The following is a 17,687-nucleotide window of genomic DNA, read 5'->3' as shown; positions in this document are numbered from 1 at the left end:
GAGGAAACTGAGGTGCACAAGAAATTGTTGCCTGGCCGAGGTCTCGAGGTTTCCAGGACGGTGCTCCCTCCTACCAGCCTGTCCTGGGGGGCGGGCCTGCCGCCCGGGGCGCACATTGCTGTGGGCTCTGGGTGTGCCGCTTACATGGTCCTCTCCTGCCCACAGGTTGGCGTTTCAGGGCACCGGCGCCTTCCTGCTGGCCGTGAGGACGGATCGGTCTCGGCCCTGCGCGTACCAAGGCTTCTCTGCTTGTTCGTTTGGCAGGTTCTCAGCCGGCCTTTGAGATGATGGGCCTGGGAAACGGGCGCAGGAGCATGAAGTCGCCGCCGCTCGTGCTGGCCGCCCTGGTGGCCTGCATCATCGTCCTGGGCTTCAACTACTGGATCGCCAGCTCCCGGAGTGTCGACCTGCAGGTGCGCGGCTTGGCTGAGCGTGAGTCGCTGGGTGGTGGGGCCTGAGGGCTGCTTACCGCCCCCGAGGGCATGGTGCTCGTGCTTTGTGCGCTCAGTATCTGGAGTTTGGGGCTCCACACATCCCCACAGCCAGCCCAGGGCCGGACTGTCCCCACCCGCTCTGCCCATGGGTGGGAGAGGACCTCTCTGGGCCTTAGGATTGCTCCCGGAGCGGCCCTCTCTGCTCGGCCGTGAGTGAACGAGTTTTCGTTGCGCCGGGGGCTGGTTCTGGGAAGACTGCTTGCTTCCGCACACCGACGGCCCGTCGGGCCCTCCGGTCCACGCCAGATCTCAAAGAGTGCTGTTGGAAATGTATTTGGGTAACAGGTGTAGGAAATGTGGTTTTAGAGGTGCCGGTTGTTAAAATCCTCATTCAAGGCTAGTTGTAGCTTTCCTGTTTATCTTTGCGCGTCCTGGGTCAGGCAGTGCTGAGCTAGCATAGAGACTCCCCTTGACCGGACTTCAGTCAGGCACCTCTGACCCCTCTTCCCCTCTAGGCCTCTGTCTTCAGCCTGCCTAGCCCACTTAGCAAAGAAACCTGCTAAGTCATCCCCGCCCCCCATATCTGATCCGGCACCTGCTTCCTCTTGCTGATGTCTGAGCCCTTTGCCGGCCTTTAGCAAGAAATCCCCCTGCCCTTGAGGTCTCCTCTTGACCCTTTTCCTCCTCTGACCCCTCACCCTGTTGCTGGCTACAAACCCTTTGCCATGTCTGCTGGGTTCAGAGCCGGTTCTCCCCCCTGCTGCACAGACACAGCCCGTTGCAGGAGTCTTGAAGGAAGTTTTCCTTCCCACTTTCACAAGTGTCCAAATGACTTTCCTTCAACAATGCAGCCTATACTCCATAAGTCTGGGACTTCACCCTCCCCCTTCCCAGGCAGGCCGACCGAGAGGCAGAGAGGTGCAGTACACGAGGAGTGGGGATTCCCACCCTGTCTTTTCGATGGCGGAGCGTGGGCTCGGAGCCACGAAACCCCATCCTGGCCCAGTGTCCTCTCCCCCTGCCTTCCCTGGGGTGGCGGTGCTTTTGCGTGACCTCCCACGGGAGCCCGCTCTCTGGGCAGACGGCAGCTGTGGACTTGGTGTCCCGAGTTGCACAACTGAATCTGTTCTGAGCGGTTTTGTCTCCGGAGGAGTTAAGCGCTCTGTCAGCGGAGGGAGGGAAACGGAACTAAATATTTGAGCACCTGGGAAAGCATGAGGTGCTTTCCGTACTTTCCTTCTTCGAGCCTCCCAGCAGCCGTGGGAGGGATGCGGTGGTCTTTCCTGGGAGATAAGCCGCGGTGGCAGAGAAGCCCAGAGAAGTGACTTCCTCTGCTTGTAATCCCATTTCTCTGGAAAAAATTGTAGCGTCTACACAGTTGACTTCCCAGATTGTTCCTAACAGACAGAACTCCTTCAAGCACATTTTCAGGAGGAAGTAGAGTTAATTCTCCGGGAGCAGAGTTGGCAGAAATTCCATGTGGGCTTTGCAGGACACGCAGAGAACGTGCCTGGCCCCCAGCCTCTGCCTGGTTAGGAAGGAGGAGTGCGATGGGAACTGGGGAGTGTGGGGCTGGGGAGGGGGCCCCAGGAGGCCCTGCAGGACGGCCCATGGGGCCTGGGAGCACACCTGCGGTGCATATGGCTTGCCGCTGGCTCTGGGCCCGCCGAACCGGTTTCTTGGAGGGAAGCTCCCTCCAGCCGCCTGGTCCGCAGGGCAGCTTGGGGTTCGCCCTCACCTGCTGTGCTTTCCTCATAGACCCGGATCCTGGAGTTGGAGGGCAGGGTCCGCAGGGCAGCGGCCGAGAGAGGCGCGGTGGAGCTGAAGAAGAACGAGTTCCAGGGAGAGCTGGAAAAGCAGCGGGAGCAGCTCGACCGAATCCAGTCCAGCCACGACTCGCAGCTGGAGAGCGTCAACAAGCTGTACCAGGACGAAAAGGCAAGACTGTTCTGTTCCCCCTTAATTGTGTTCAGGTGCCAGTTGAGACACTTTTGAGTTCTTCTGGATGGAGGATGCGTGGTGGGGAGGGGATCTATGTGGTGAGGTGGAACGGGCCTCTTGATCAGGTCGTTATGTCTTAACTGCTCCCGGGTTGGGCACTGCGTCCCTGTCTTATTTATGCCTGCAAGTTTGTACCTCTTAATCCCCTCCGCCTGTTTTACCCATCCCCCACCCCTTCCCCTCTGGCGACCACCAGGTTGCTCTCCGGTGACCCTTTTGGTTTGTTTTTGTTTTTAAATTCCACATGTACGTGAGATCATACGGCGTATTTGCCTTTCTCGGATTTATTTCACTTAGTGTAATACCCTCCAAGTCCATCTGTGTTGTCCAAATGGCAAGATTTCATTCTTCTCTATGACTGAGTAATATTCCTGTGTGTGTGTGTGTGTACACACAACTTGATCCGTTCATCTGTCGATGGACACTTGGGCTGCTTCCGTATCTTGGCTAGTGTGACTAATGCCGCGGTGCACAAGGGGTACATGTGTCTATTCAAATTAGTGTTTCTGTTCAGGTAAATACCCAGAAGTAGAATTGCTGGATCAAAGAGTAGTTCTCCTTTAAATTGGAAAAGTATGGAAGCTCCGTGCTGCTTTCCACAGTGGCCGCACCAGAGCGTTCCCACCTGCAGCCATGAGGCCCCTTTGTCCACATGCTCAGCAACACCTGTTTGTTCTGAGCTTAGCCATTCTGACCGGGGGAAGGTGGTATCATGCGGTTTTGATTTAGAGAAATACTCCTCATTCGCAGAGTACTTTAGCGTCTTCACACGTGTGTATCTTTTAAGATTGTTCCAATTTTAATGTTTTTTCTTTTTTTTAAAGATTTATTTATTTATTTGACAGAGATAGAGACAGCCAGCGAGAGAGGGAACACAAGCAGGGGGAGTGGGAGAGGAAGAAGCAGGCTTCCAGCAGAGGAGCCTGATGTGGGGCTCGATCCCAGAACGCCGGGATCACGCCTAGAGCCGGAGGCAGACGCTTAACGACTGAGCGCCCAGGCGCCCCGCCAATTTTAATGTTCTAGCAAAGTGCTTCCTAATTTTTCTTCCCTTTGTGGGTGACCCTACTTATACTCCTTAAACCCTCCGTAACTGGTGAGACTAGGACCTAGACATTGCTCACGATGTGTACACAGACAGAACCCCTTCAAGCACGTTTCTGGGGAAAAAGAGTTTATTCTCCAGGAACAGAGTTGGCAGAAATTCCTAGGGCTTTGCAAGACGTGCAGAGAACACGTCTAGCCCCTGGCCTCTGCCTGGTTAGGAAGGAGGAGTAGGATGGGAACTGGGGAGTGTGGGGCTGGGGAGAGGGACCCCAGGAGGGAGGGCCCAGCAGGACCACCCATGTTGGCCGGGCAGGGTGGGAGGGCCCTTCCAGGCCAGTTGAGTGTTTCCTCAGTGCCCAGCTGTGGTCTAGAATCCGTTGTTCCCATCTGTAGGGAGGAAAGAGAAACGAGGAGGGTGTTTCCTGTGGCTGTCTGCCTGCCTCAGCACCCCTGTGCGCAGTATGTGTGTCAGTACCTGAAAGTTTTACTGTCTTTCTTAGGAAGGATTGTCTTCACTCCGAGCCTCTGGCTTTTTTCTGTGTTTTTACTTTAAAATTTTTCCTTTTTGAAATGGTAGCGATAGACGATCGTATGGGAGTGTGGCCATGAGTGTCGTTGGCTTATTGCTCTGAAGTCGGTTTGTTTTCTTACCTCCATCAGTCTACCAGATGCTGCCGAAATTCCACTGCCCTACGAAATCCAAAATTCTGGCAGTGATAATCTCTCTGTTCGTTCTCCTCCAAGCTTCCGGGTATTTCTGTGTGTTGCACGGAAGGGTGGGTGCACGCTTTGGGTGGGGAGAAGGAAAAGAGATTGCAGGTTAATTCCAGCTCGTGGGCATTCTGCTTTGGTGTGGGTTTGCACTAGTTTGGCTCCAGGTCCTGGAAAATGGGCTGCAGACAATGGGGCTTCCCATATAGGGTGGGCAGACACCTCAGAGAACGTGCTGTGCGCAGAACCGTTTGTTCTAGGGAATTCCTGGTAATGCAGTCCGCGAAGCATCCTCCCACAGGCGAGTCCTCGAGGTAGAGCTGCTGGTTCATTTGAGTATGATCTGATGTGAGGATGAGAGCACAAACTGGGAATTCTTTGAAATATGATCGAGTAGCTGTTTCCTGATAAACCTCCATGTATAGGAAGAAGCGAGGGAACATCTTCCAGCCAGAAACGAGGTGACTGTTTCACCTTGGTTCTTAATGTTTCTGTTTTATGGCTTCTCCTTAAAAGGGGGCTTAGCTCTCCTGCCCCACCAACTCAAGAACTGTTTGGGGATCCAAGGGGAGGAAGGCTCTTGTAGTTGCAATAAACAGCTTAGATACTGAAAATTGAGGAGTCCCAGTTAAGAGGGTGAAATACACACTTGAAAGGACAGCCGCTGGGGAAGAATGAGCGTCCCTTTTCATTTGAAGTTTTTAACCTTTAGAATATGTGATAGAAAGTTCTTCTAATTTGGGGGTGGGGGGGCTAGTTTCTTAGCTCCAGGAGGGTTTTAGCTGTAGCTTGGCCAGTGGTAAAAGGCATGGGGTGTCCAGTCAGGCAGACTTGGGTTCAAATCCTGTTTTCCTTAGCTCCATGATTTTAGTCCAGTCACTTAAATTCTTTGGGTCTGTTTCCTCAGCTCTCGAGTGAGAATAACAGAATCCTCCTTACAGTATGGCTGTGAGGAATCAGTGAGACAGTATTTATGGAGGGCTTAGCACAATGCTTGACATGGACTAGAAACTCAAGAACTGGTAGCTGGTGTTCTTACAACTAGTCCTAGTAATCGTGGTAACGGCAATGGCGTAGGAATAGAGGTAGCAGTAAACCACAGCATTAGTAGTGATAATACTATTTTTTTTTTTTTGGCATAGACTTTTTAAATTCCAAATTGAAACCATGAAACAAAATTGCCCTACCCTTAGGATTAAGATGCTGGGGTATCCATTAGAACCAAGAGTGAACAGTGCACTGAGACGCAGAAAGCGTCACGGTGAGGGCCTCCACGGCAGCGGGAGAGCTCCCGTTCGCCGGGTCTCTGCTCAGCCAGATGCCAAGCTAAGCATTCTGCAGCGATCGTTTCCTGAATTTGTCTCGACAGCCTCATGAGAGTGGTGCTTTGGCTCCGAGAGTTCAGTAGCCCTCCCCCAGGATGAGGCCTAGACCCCTGACAGCCCACTGGAGGGCCTCCCTCTGCTCTGTGCAGACGCAGGCCCACGGTGATGGGGTGGGGATTTCTCCAGAACTCTCCATCCCTAAATAACACGGGCTGTGGGTGAGGTCGCAGGAAACCATAGTCGTTGAAGCGAGGTGATGGGATCCTATATTTATCTCCATGCTTCAAAAGAGCACGGTATTTCAGCTAGCTCTCTTGGCCCCAATTCCAAATTCTCAGGCAATAAAACACCTGATTCTTTATGGCCGGGCAGTTCCCAGAGAAGCAGGGCTGGTCTGTCACACCACATGTTCTTTTTTTTCTTTCTTTTTTTTTTTTTTTCCTCTTAGGAGGTTAGCACTGTGGTTTAAATTGGACTGAGGTCTTCTTTGGAATGTTAAAGAATCCTCTGGTGGTCCAGTGGAACTTCTCAGCCCTGGGAGGACTTGGGAGTGTCGGCGTCTGTGGGTGGGGGTGATTTGCAAATGTCACGGGCCCTAGAGCTTTCTGACCTCCTGGAACCTTCCCCCCGCCTTGGGTGGGCACTATTGCTCTGGAGGGTATTGCAGCCATCAGATGGGGGTGTGGATAGAAGCTCGAAGGCCAAACCCACCAGGGATGATGTGGGTACGAAATGAGCGCTTCGGGTCAGCGCTGTGGAGTAGAATTTGCCGTGATGAGGGAAATGCCCTGTTTGTGCTGTACGGTCTGTCCTGGCTCTGTACGGCCGTCGAACACCTGAAATGTGGTGGCTGGGTCTGAGGAACGGAATTGTGAATTTTATTTAGTTTTAACTACATTTAAGTGGCCAAATATCGGACGGCTCGGGTTTGAATGATAGAGGCAGGACTCTGGTTGAAAGGCTGAGTGTCCCGTTCCGCGGGAGAGCAGGGGGGCCAAGGCTGGGTCACCTTTGCTTCTCTGCTGTCTTTCCCCTTTTGCTGTTCGGTCCAGAATTGGGCCATGGAAGCTGAGGTCCCCTTGTGATCGGGCAGCTGTGCTCCCTGTGAGAGCCTCCTGTTGCTCGGTAGCGAGCGGGGGTGCGGAGTTCTCCGTCCAGCTTATCAAGTTGGCGTTCGTGAACTTACTGTCACGGAAGTTGTTTTGGAGAAATCAGGCCTTGCCGGGCGGCCTGTCAGTCGCCTGGGAGCTTATGCAAACTGATACAGATTTTAAAGAGACACTGGATCAGACTGTGTGGGTGTTGGGCCTTGGAGAATATTCAATTTTTTTTAAAAGATGATACACACGTGCGGGCGTGCGATTTTTCTCTGAGTGCAGGTGGTTTCTCCAGAGACTGAGGAGATATGGGGTGTTTTGCAGTATTGCGCTTTTAAAAATAAAATTGCCTTGTCAGGGTTTTCATCTTCATTTTTCTGACCCTTTCTCAATGAAATGATTTTAATTTTTCTTTTTCTTTTTTTTTTTTTAAAGATTTTATTTATGTGACAGACAGCCAGCGAGAGAGGGAACACAGCAGGGGAGTGGGAGAGGAAGAAGCGCTCATAGCGGAGGAGCCTGATGTGGGGCTCGATCCCATAACGCTGGGATCACGCCCTGAGCCGAAGGCAGACGCTTAACGACTGCGCTATCCAGGCGCCCCATCAATGAAATGATTTTAAAGTAGAGTATGATTAAGAGCGAGAATTCTTTAAAAATAATCTGGCAGTGCGGTTACAAAGTAACTGACACTGATACTGTTTTTTCTAAGATATTTCTCACATCTTTACCCACGTTTACGGGAATCCTTGACAATTTTTAGGAGATGTGCCCAGTTGCAAACTTCCTGCTCCCCACTCTTTCCCCCAAGATTGCCAGCTCCCCCGGACTTGGAATTTGGGTGTGTCTGCAGGTCCTCAGTCCTGAGACCAGCTTCTCGGGCGCCCCTCCGTTGTCACTGCAGTGGGTGGGCAAGCGTGAAACCTGACGACAGCCTCACTCTGGTGCTGGAAGGAGCCCCAGAGCGGTTTTAGTAGAAAGAGCAGGGCAGGCAGAGTTCAGAGGAGTAAGAAGCCAACGCCTGTGTGCCCCTCCCCCCAGAAATGAAAACAAAAACCATTATCAAGTTGAGGTCGCCGTATTCTCCTCCTCTGTCCCTTCCTTCTTGCCCTCCTTCCTAAAGGTCACCACTGTTATGAATTTTTAATTGTAATTCCAGTATAGCTAGTAGTGTTATTAGTGTCAGGTGTACAGTGGTGATTCCACGCTTCCTGCATCACCCGGTGCTCACAAGTGCCCTCCTTAGTCCCCACACCTGTTTCACAGCCCCCTCCCACTGTTATGAATTTTAGTGCTTATAGTTTGTATTTCTGAACTTCTACAGATGTCCATTGGCCAGAGCATTGACCAGATTCTGTCTTGATAGTATGAACCAAATCCCACTGATTTTTTTTTTTTTTAAATCGGAATCAAAGCCTCCAACTTTTTTTTATGGTAAACACTTCAGATAAGACTTCAGCTGATTCTTGAAGATGGACCTATCATTTTCACTCCCCCCCTTTTTTTTTTTTTTCAAATATGGAGAGACAGAGAAAGAGAGAGGGAACACACAAGCACGGGGAGAGGCAGAGCAAGACTCCCTGCTGAGGACCCTGGGATCATGACCTGAGCTGAAGGCAGATGCTTAAATGGACAAGCCATCCAGGTGCCCCTTCATTTCCCTTCTTTTCCGCCTCCCTGTGTGTGGCAGACAGAGGTGTGGTGAAGACGATTTGCAGGAATGCAATTCTGTGCGTTCTTCTGTAACTTGGCGGGAGCACTGGTATGGTCGTTTCCTGAGCTGTAGACAAGAAGGGATATTTAGTTTTTTGAAACAAAAGTGATTGTGTACGGCAGCCTTAAGTAACTTTCAAAAAAGTTGTCTTTTTTTTTTTTTTTTTAAGATTTTATTTATTTGACAGAGATAGAGACAGCCAGCGAGAGAGGGAACACAAGCAGGGGGAGCGGGAGAGGAAGAAGCAGGCTCACAGCAGAGGAGCCTGATGTGGGGCTCGATCCCATAACGCCGGGATCACGCCCTGAGCCGAAGGCAGACGCTTAACCGCTGTGCCACCCAGGCGCCCCAGTTGTCTTTTTTTTTTTTTTTTTAAGATTTTATTTATTAGAGAGAGGGAGCACAAGAAGGGGGAGCAGCAGACAGAAGTAGAGGGAGAAACAGGCTCCCCCTCAAGCAGGGAGCCCGATGAGGGACCCGATCCCAGGACCCTGGAATCATGACCTGAGCCAAAGGCAGGTCGCTTAACCAACTGAGCCACCCAGGCATCCCTCAAAAAGTTGTTTTTATAAATTATCGAAATACTGTTATTGTTAGTTTTGAAAATACAAAAAAATCAGAATCCCCTCTAATTCCATCACTCTGAGGTTTAACCACTGAGGACCCCTCACACTCATTTTACAGCCTACAGATTATACCTAGGCTGTTACAAGTGGTCGTTATAGTCAAGCTGTTACAAATGTAGGCAGCCTGTGAAGACGGTAGAGCATAAGGGGGAGGCTCTTTGAGAAACGCTTTTGACCACATCTGGCTTTTGCACATCATTAAAAGCCCAGAAACTCTCGGCTTATCACGCGTTGTCGTCTTAGGGGCATGGAGGTGACCACTTCCAGACGAGAATATTCTTCATAAATGTTTGCCGAGGGCAGCTTTCGTGGACTACCTCGATACCTAACTGGCACTGGTGACTGTGTTTTGAATCTGAAGATACCCGTCATTCAGGTGAACAGGACTTTATAGACGTGTGCTGTTCCGCTTTTCTATTGTCGTCTCACAAATTACCCCGAAACATAATGGTTTAAAGCCATGATGGCATTTCTTTTGCTCACACACATCTGCAGTTGGGAGGGTGCAGGGGAAACCGGTCTCTGTTCCACGTTTCAGTGTCTGGGTGCCCGAAGGCTCAGAATCACCTGAAGCTTCCCTCTGGTGTCCGTGACCTGAGACCTCGGTGGGGTCAAGGCCACAACACTTCTGTGTGGCTTTCGCGCGGCTGCTAGGCCTCCTTGAAGCTCGGAGGCTGGGTTCCCAGGGCGCCCTCCTGACAGGGAGGGAAGGAGTGAGGCTGCAGGAGGCTGGCCCCTTTTGTATTCGTTTCCCAGGGCTGCCATGTCACCGGGTGGCTTAAAACAACAAAGGTATATTCTTTCCAGGTTTTGGAGGCCAGAAGTTCAAAACCTAGGTGTCAGCAGGGCTGTGCTCCCTTGAAGGCTCTAGGGGAGGGTCCTTCCTTAAGCAGTTCTGGCCCCCGGTGTTTGTCTGGTGTCTTTGACCTTGTGAGCTTGGGTCATGGTTGTCTCTCCAGCCCCTGCTTCTGTCCTCACCTGGCCATCTCCTGCTGTGTCTCTGTACCTTTGCCTCTTCTCTTTAGTCGTGCTGACTCTGGCCCTGCCCTCATGACTTCGTTTTACCTTGATTATATCCGCATAGACCCTGTCTCTAAATAAGGAGATTCTTGGGCACCTGCACCCCAGTGTTTATAGCAGCAATGTCCACAGTAGCCAAACTATGGAAGGACCTAGATGTCCATCGACAGATGAATAAAGATGTGTACATATACAGTGGAATATTATGCTGCCATCAAAAAATGAAATCTTGCCATTTGCAATGATGTGGATGGAACTAGAAGGTATTATGCGAAGTGAAACAAGTCAATCACAGAAAGACAGTTATCATCTGATCTCACTGATATGTGGAATTTGAGAAACAAGGCAGAGGAAGAGAGGGAAAAATGAAACAAGATGAAACCAGAGAGGGAGACAAACCATATAAGAGACTCTTACTCACAGGAAACAAACTGAGAATTGCTGGAGTGGAGGCGGGTGGGAGGGATGGGGTGGCTGGGTGATGGACACTGGGGAGGGTATGTGTTGTGGGGAACATTGTGTATTGTGTAAGACTGATGTGTCACAGACCTGTACCCTGAAACAAATAATACATGATATGTCAATTAAAAAAAATGAAAACCAAAAAAACCCAAAATAAGGTGATTCTTAGGTTCCAGGCAGACATGAATTTTGGGGGTACACTGTCCAACCCACGAGGCCTTTTACTGACTGCTTCAGAAATCAGCAGGGTCACTCCTTTGGCCTTCATAGGAGCAGGTCAGTAAGGCCAGCCCGAACTTAGAGGGGCGGGAATTAGGCTCCGCCTGTGGGAGCAGTGCTCGAGGCCTTGGAGTCCCGTTTTCAAGCCACCAACTTTGTGGTGAAATACTTTTTTTTTTTTTTTTTAAAGATTTATTTATTTGAGAGCGTGCACACAGACATGTGCAAGCACAAGAACGGGAAGGGGCAGAGGGAGAAGCAGGCTCCCTGCTGAGCAAGGAGCCCCATGCGGGGCTCGATCCCAGGACCGGATCAGGACCTGACCTGAAGGCAGATGCTTAACGGACTGAGCCACCCAGGCGCATCCCCCTCCCTTTCTTTTTAACAGGTAAATACGTGTTTACGTATCAAACAAATTTCTGAAGGGCCTCAGTAAAAACAGATCCTCAGGGGCCCCTGGGCGGCTCAGTCGGTTAAGCATCTGCCTTTGGCTCAGGTCAGGATCCCAGGGTCCTGGGATCGAGCCCCGTGTCAGGCTCCTTGCTCAGCGGGGAGTCTGCTTCTCCCTCTGCCCCTCCCTCCTCTGTGCACGCTTTCTCTCCCTCTCTTTCCCTCTCTCTCTCAAATAAATAAAATCTTTAAAAACAAACACACACAACCAGGTCCTCAGATTTTCGTCTTTGCCAAAAGCTAATGGAGAGTCACTTTTGTCAAGGTCTGCTTCTCTCCTAAAGTTGGCGTAGAGTGTTTTAATCCAGGCTTTTATTTTGTTGTCAAAGGCTGATCAATATTTTCGGGTCTGAAGACTTACCAAGATCTCCGGTGCCCCCCAGCCCCCCACTAGTGCTGCCCCCTGGCCACTAGGTGGCCCTAACGGCCTGTGAGGGGCGGACTATAAGTCCTCTCTGAGATGCTTGGAGGGGGAGCCCGAGAGGCCCCCCGTGACTCAGTGGCCCTTCAGCCGGGAACGTGGAGCTTCCTGCCATTGTGTTCTCGGTTTGGTCTCCAGAGTTAGAGTCCGAAATAGTGTCCATTTCCTGATCTGTGTTTGTGCCCTTCTCCTGGCTCCTTTCTTGCAGCCATTTTTCCACCTTGACCTTTGAACTTTTCACTTGTGTTAAATACGTAAATTAACACTGCAGGAGCCCGAAGAAATGCATTTGAGTCATGTTTCATGTATGATGGAAACACAGTTTCTGTATCCTTCTGGAAGGGAAGGAGCTGACCCGGAAAAAGGCCGGAGGGCCAGGCTGCAGAGCAGGAGGGGGGATGGTGGCGACACATGAACCGTCTCCCGCCCAGAAAGAGAAGAGTTTATCGGGGCGGCTGGGAACGCCAAGGGAGGAGGGTCACCCACCCATGTGATCTGTGCCGTGGGGAGCTTCCGTCCTCTCTCGAAAGCATCGCCCGAGGGGCGTGTGGGGTCTGAAAACACTCTGCCCGCCCCCCCCGGGCTTCGCTGCTCTAATGGATCCGTTGGGCAGTGAAGCCAACCTGGCTTGGCTCGTGGGTTCTTGTGCGGTGTTTGAACTCGGGGCGGGAGCCGCTCCCCTCGACTGCAGCCGCGTTTGGCTCCAAGAGTGACATTCTAGAGAGGAACTGACTAACATTAGGGAGTCTGGTCATTTGTCCTGCCTGAGAGTGTTCAGAGTGCTGTCCCGTGCTTCTGGCAGTGCCTGGCTGGCAGGCCGGCGCGCTTAGCTCTGAGCCCGAGGTGCAGACACGCTGGGGTGACCAGCCTGCAGGGGGGTCTTTCCCCCCCATATGAATCCTCCTACAGCATTCGGAGCGTTCTGGCTGCTTCTCTCTGGTCCAGTTTCTCTTGCGCACTGGAGAGGGTGGTGATTTTCTGGGGAGGTGGTTTTCTTGGGGGGACCAGAGTGGACATGTGCGGATAGAAACAGTTTCTTTGATTTTTATCACCTTTTATCGCTGTGATTGATTGAAGACTGAAGGGTTCTGGAAGGGATTTTCTGTTTCTAATCCGCACTGATTTTCCGTATCTCTCTTCCGCCCGTTCAGTACTTACTCCGCGGGGTGCTGGGCTGGGGCAGGGGGTGCCCAGGCTGTGCCCGTTCAGTGGCTGGGACAGAGTCAGTGGGTCTGTCAGCCCACTTGCAGACAGACCCACGGTTCCAGCTGTTTTAAGCAGAGAGGGCTTAGTGCAGGAAGTAGGTGCCGACAGAAAGGTGGGAAGGGTCTGGAAGAGCATCCCGTCCAGGGGCAGCTCCCAGGTGCAGGCTTAGCCTAGAGCCAGGGGCACCCTGCTTCTGGCTCCATTCTGTACCCCCACCCCCCTAACTGCTCCGCCTTTCAGTGTCACGTGAATGCATCTGATTGGAATCTGAATCCCATAGGGGATGAATCTGGAAAATGGCCGGGCGGCCGGAGGAGGCATCCACAGGCCGGTGGCAGGTGGGATGTGGAAAGGCTGCGCAGGGGTGGACGGGAACGCAGGGGAGGGGAGTCCGTCTGAAATCTGTGTCCCTGAAATGAAGGGGTCTGTTCAGATTGTAAGTTCTCTAGTGCGCTGACCAGACGTGGCCTTCGACAGCTTTGTGATTACCGCCCACGCTCAGGAAGTGTGTGTTGGGAGAAACCGCGGTCTCCCTTTTCTGCGCTGTCCCTGCAGGGCAGCGGCTGGCCTCTGTCCCCTCCATCCCCCACCATCCCGGCGGACGGGGCCTGGGGTTAATGCCCCGCGGAAGGAAGGTGTGGTCGCGCTGTGGTTGAGCCCATGCGTTGGCTGTGCGTTGCTGTCCCGTGCTCACAGGGAGAGGAGCCATCCCCGCGGACGTGCCGGCTCTCCTCGGACGCGGCTTCTCCCCAGAAGGAGCAGCTCGGTGCCTCCTTCCGGAGCAGGTACGGGGGCTGCTCCCGAGGCTGGCTTTTGTCTCATCTGGAGACTCAGAACCCCTCGACGTCTGTTCACCTCTGACCTTCTCAACCCCGTGCTGCGGGACAAGCGTTTGATGTGAAATACGCAAGAACCTTTGACCTACCTTTTCATTTATTCTCTCTGTGGCTCGACCAGCGGGAGTCTGGGACATGAGTGGGCTCTGTAACCCGATGCCCTTCAGTTCTGTTCTCAGTCCCCAAGTATCTGTGTACCCCGTTTGCAGAAGTCCGAATTTGCAGAGCGGTGGCCTTCCCCACAGGTGGGGGTGGGGAAATTGCCCGCATCCCCATTTGGAAACAGGAGAACTAACGCTCACGGAAGGGGTTCAGCCCAGGGCTGCTTGGCCTCTGCAGCCCCTCGCACCAGCCCTGTGGGGACAGCGGGGACAGCGGGGCAGTTCTTTAGTTGGTTAAAGAGCAAGGGGACAGTTCCGCGTCGCTGTTGCTGTCTCTGCTGCCATGAGGGGTTTTCTTCCTCCGAACACAGAGATGAAGATTCTCAGCCTCCCCCCACCCCCGGCAAGCCCATGTGCTGTGCTCTTGCATCTGAGCAACACCTCACAGCTGCCGCTGTCGTTCCTGGGAACCTGGCAAGTGTCGGGAAGGGAAACCAGGAAGAGCCGAGGGGTGGGGTGGTGCGAAGAGTTCAAGGTGAATGTGAGCCGCTGGGGNTTAACAGGTAAATACGTGTTTACGTATCAAACAAATTTCTGAAGGGCCTCAGTAAAAACAGATCCTCAGGGGCCCCTGGGCGGCTCAGTCGGTTAAGCATCTGCCTTTGGCTCAGGTCAGGATCCCAGGGTCCTGGGATCGAGCCCCGTGTCAGGCTCCTTGCTCAGCGGGGAGTCTGCTTCTCCCTCTGCCCCTCCCTCCTCTGTGCACGCTTTCTCTCCCTCTCTTTCCCTCTCTCTCTCAAATAAATAAAATCTTTAAAAACAAACACACACAACCAGGTCCTCAGATTTTCGTCTTTGCCAAAAGCTAATGGAGAGTCACTTTTGTCAAGGTCTGCTTCTCTCCTAAAGTTGGCGTAGAGTGTTTTAATCCAGGCTTTTATTTTGTTGTCAAAGGCTGATCAATATTTTCGGGTCTGAAGACTTACCAAGATCTCCGGTGCCCCCCAGCCCCCCACTAGTGCTGCCCCCTGGCCACTAGGTGGCCCTAACGGCCTGTGAGGGGCGGACTATAAGTCCTCTCTGAGATGCTTGGAGGGGGAGCCCGAGAGGCCCCCCGTGACTCAGTGGCCCTTCAGCCGGGAACGTGGAGCTTCCTGCCATTGTGTTCTCGGTTTGGTCTCCAGAGTTAGAGTCCGAAATAGTGTCCATTTCCTGATCTGTGTTTGTGCCCTTCTCCTGGCTCCTTTCTTGCAGCCATTTTTCCACCTTGACCTTTGAACTTTTCACTTGTGTTAAATACGTAAATTAACACTGCAGGAGCCCGAAGAAATGCATTTGAGTCATGTTTCATGTATGATGGAAACACAGTTTCTGTATCCTTCTGGAAGGGAAGGAGCTGACCCGGAAAAAGGCCGGAGGGCCAGGCTGCAGAGCAGGAGGGGGGATGGTGGCGACACATGAACCGTCTCCCGCCCAGAAAGAGAAGAGTTTATCGGGGCGGCTGGGAACGCCAAGGGAGGAGGGTCACCCACCCATGTGATCTGTGCCGTGGGGAGCTTCCGTCCTCTCTCGAAAGCATCGCCCGAGGGGCGTGTGGGGTCTGAAAACACTCTGCCCGCCCCCCCCGGGCTTCGCTGCTCTAATGGATCCGTTGGGCAGTGAAGCCAACCTGGCTTGGCTCGTGGGTTCTTGTGCGGTGTTTGAACTCGGGGCGGGAGCCGCTCCCCTCGACTGCAGCCGCGTTTGGCTCCAAGAGTGACATTCTAGAGAGGAACTGACTAACATTAGGGAGTCTGGTCATTTGTCCTGCCTGAGAGTGTTCAGAGTGCTGTCCCGTGCTTCTGGCAGTGCCTGGCTGGCAGGCCGGCGCGCTTAGCTCTGAGCCCGAGGTGCAGACACGCTGGGGTGACCAGCCTGCAGGGGGGTCTTTCCCCCCCATATGAATCCTCCTACAGCATTCGGAGCGTTCTGGCTGCTTCTCTCTGGTCCAGTTTCTCTTGCGCACTGGAGAGGGTGGTGATTTTCTGGGGAGGTGGTTTTCTTGGGGGGACCAGAGTGGACATGTGCGGATAGAAACAGTTTCTTTGATTTTTATCACCTTTTATCGCTGTGATTGATTGAAGACTGAAGGGTTCTGGAAGGGATTTTCTGTTTCTAATCCGCACTGATTTTCCGTATCTCTCTTCCGCCCGTTCAGTACTTACTCCGCGGGGTGCTGGGCTGGGGCAGGGGGTGCCCAGGCTGTGCCCGTTCAGTGGCTGGGACAGAGTCAGTGGGTCTGTCAGCCCACTTGCAGACAGACCCACGGTTCCAGCTGTTTTAAGCAGAGAGGGCTTAGTGCAGGAAGTAGGTGCCGACAGAAAGGTGGGAAGGGTCTGGAAGAGCATCCCGTCCAGGGGCAGCTCCCAGGTGCAGGCTTAGCCTAGAGCCAGGGGCACCCTGCTTCTGGCTCCATTCTGTACCCCCACCCCCCTAACTGCTCCGCCTTTCAGTGTCACGTGAATGCATCTGATTGGAATCTGAATCCCATAGGGGATGAATCTGGAAAATGGCCGGGCGGCCGGAGGAGGCATCCACAGGCCGGTGGCAGGTGGGATGTGGAAAGGCTGCGCAGGGGTGGACGGGAACGCAGGGGAGGGGAGTCCGTCTGAAATCTGTGTCCCTGAAATGAAGGGGTCTGTTCAGATTGTAAGTTCTCTAGTGCGCTGACCAGACGTGGCCTTCGACAGCTTTGTGATTACCGCCCACGCTCAGGAAGTGTGTGTTGGGAGAAACCGCGGTCTCCCTTTTCTGCGCTGTCCCTGCAGGGCAGCGGCTGGCCTCTGTCCCCTCCATCCCCCACCATCCCGGCGGACGGGGCCTGGGGTTAATGCCCCGCGGAAGGAAGGTGTGGTCGCGCTGTGGTTGAGCCCATGCGTTGGCTGTGCGTTGCTGTCCCGTGCTCACAGGGAGAGGAGCCATCCCCGCGGACGTGCCGGCTCTCCTCGGACGCGGCTTCTCCCCAGAAGGAGCAGCTCGGTGCCTCCTTCCGGAGCAGGTACGGGGGCTGCTCCCGAGGCTGGCTTTTGTCTCATCTGGAGACTCAGAACCCCTCGACGTCTGTTCACCTCTGACCTTCTCAACCCCGTGCTGCGGGACAAGCGTTTGATGTGAAATACGCAAGAACCTTTGACCTACCTTTTCATTTATTCTCTCTGTGGCTCGACCAGCGGGAGTCTGGGACATGAGTGGGCTCTGTAACCCGATGCCCTTCAGTTCTGTTCTCAGTCCCCAAGTATCTGTGTACCCCGTTTGCAGAAGTCCGAATTTGCAGAGCGGTGGCCTTCCCCACAGGTGGGGGTGGGGAAATTGCCCGCATCCCCATTTGGAAACAGGAGAACTAACGCTCACGGAAGGGGTTCAGCCCAGGGCTGCTTGGCCTCTGCAGCCCCTCGCACCAGCCCTGTGGGGACAGCGGGGACAGCGGGGCAGTTCTTTAGTTGGTTAAAGAGCAAGGGGACAGTTCCGCGTCGCTGTTGCTGTCTCTGCTGCCATGAGGGGTTTTCTTCCTCCGAACACAGAGATGAAGATTCTCAGCCTCCCCCCACCCCCGGCAAGCCCATGTGCTGTGCTCTTGCATCTGAGCAACACCTCACAGCTGCCGCTGTCGTTCCTGGGAACCTGGCAAGTGTCGGGAAGGGAAACCAGGAAGAGCCGAGGGGTGGGGTGGTGCGAAGAGTTCAAGGTGAATGTGAGCCGCTGGGGAAAGGAGCCAAAGTCTCTGGCAGCCGGCAGTTGGTGACGGAAAGATCCAGGGTTTGTGGACGGAGGAGGAGGTCCCTCATTCTGCCTCAGTCAACTGCTGGAGAATCATCAGGAACCTTCTGGAGTTCCCACTGCGTGCCCTGTTCAGGTCCTCCTGGGGGTTCTCTTTGCCCTGCATTATAGATGGCATGTGGGTGGATGTGATCCAAGAGCCCCTTGTGGCAGGTGGCTGGCTCCAAGTCAGGGCAGTCTCCTCAGCTTGCCCCACCCCCT

The 17,687-nt window shown here is 53.4% G+C and overlaps 1 protein-coding gene across 1 annotated transcript in view; it reads left to right on the top strand.

The window, feature by feature from the left end:
- GOLM1 (golgi membrane protein 1) overlaps positions 1 to 17,687 on the top strand; it is a 44,913-nt gene continuing 27,226 nt past the window's right edge. The window contains exons 1-3 of the mRNA XM_034647158.1: positions 1 to 12; positions 265 to 413; positions 2,193 to 2,372. Of these exons, the coding sequence (XP_034503049.1) occupies positions 285 to 413; positions 2,193 to 2,372 (309 nt within the window). The 5' untranslated portion in view covers positions 1 to 12; positions 265 to 284. The remainder of the gene's footprint in view (positions 13 to 264; positions 414 to 2,192; positions 2,373 to 17,687) is intronic.

This window comes from Ailuropoda melanoleuca, chromosome 17 (assembly GCF_002007445.2).
Source record: "Ailuropoda melanoleuca isolate Jingjing chromosome 17, ASM200744v2, whole genome shotgun sequence".
NCBI lineage: Eukaryota > Metazoa > Chordata > Mammalia > Carnivora > Ursidae > Ailuropoda > Ailuropoda melanoleuca.
The sequence above is the reverse complement of the archived record's forward strand: the minus strand, read 5'-3'. Positions and strand labels throughout refer to the sequence as shown.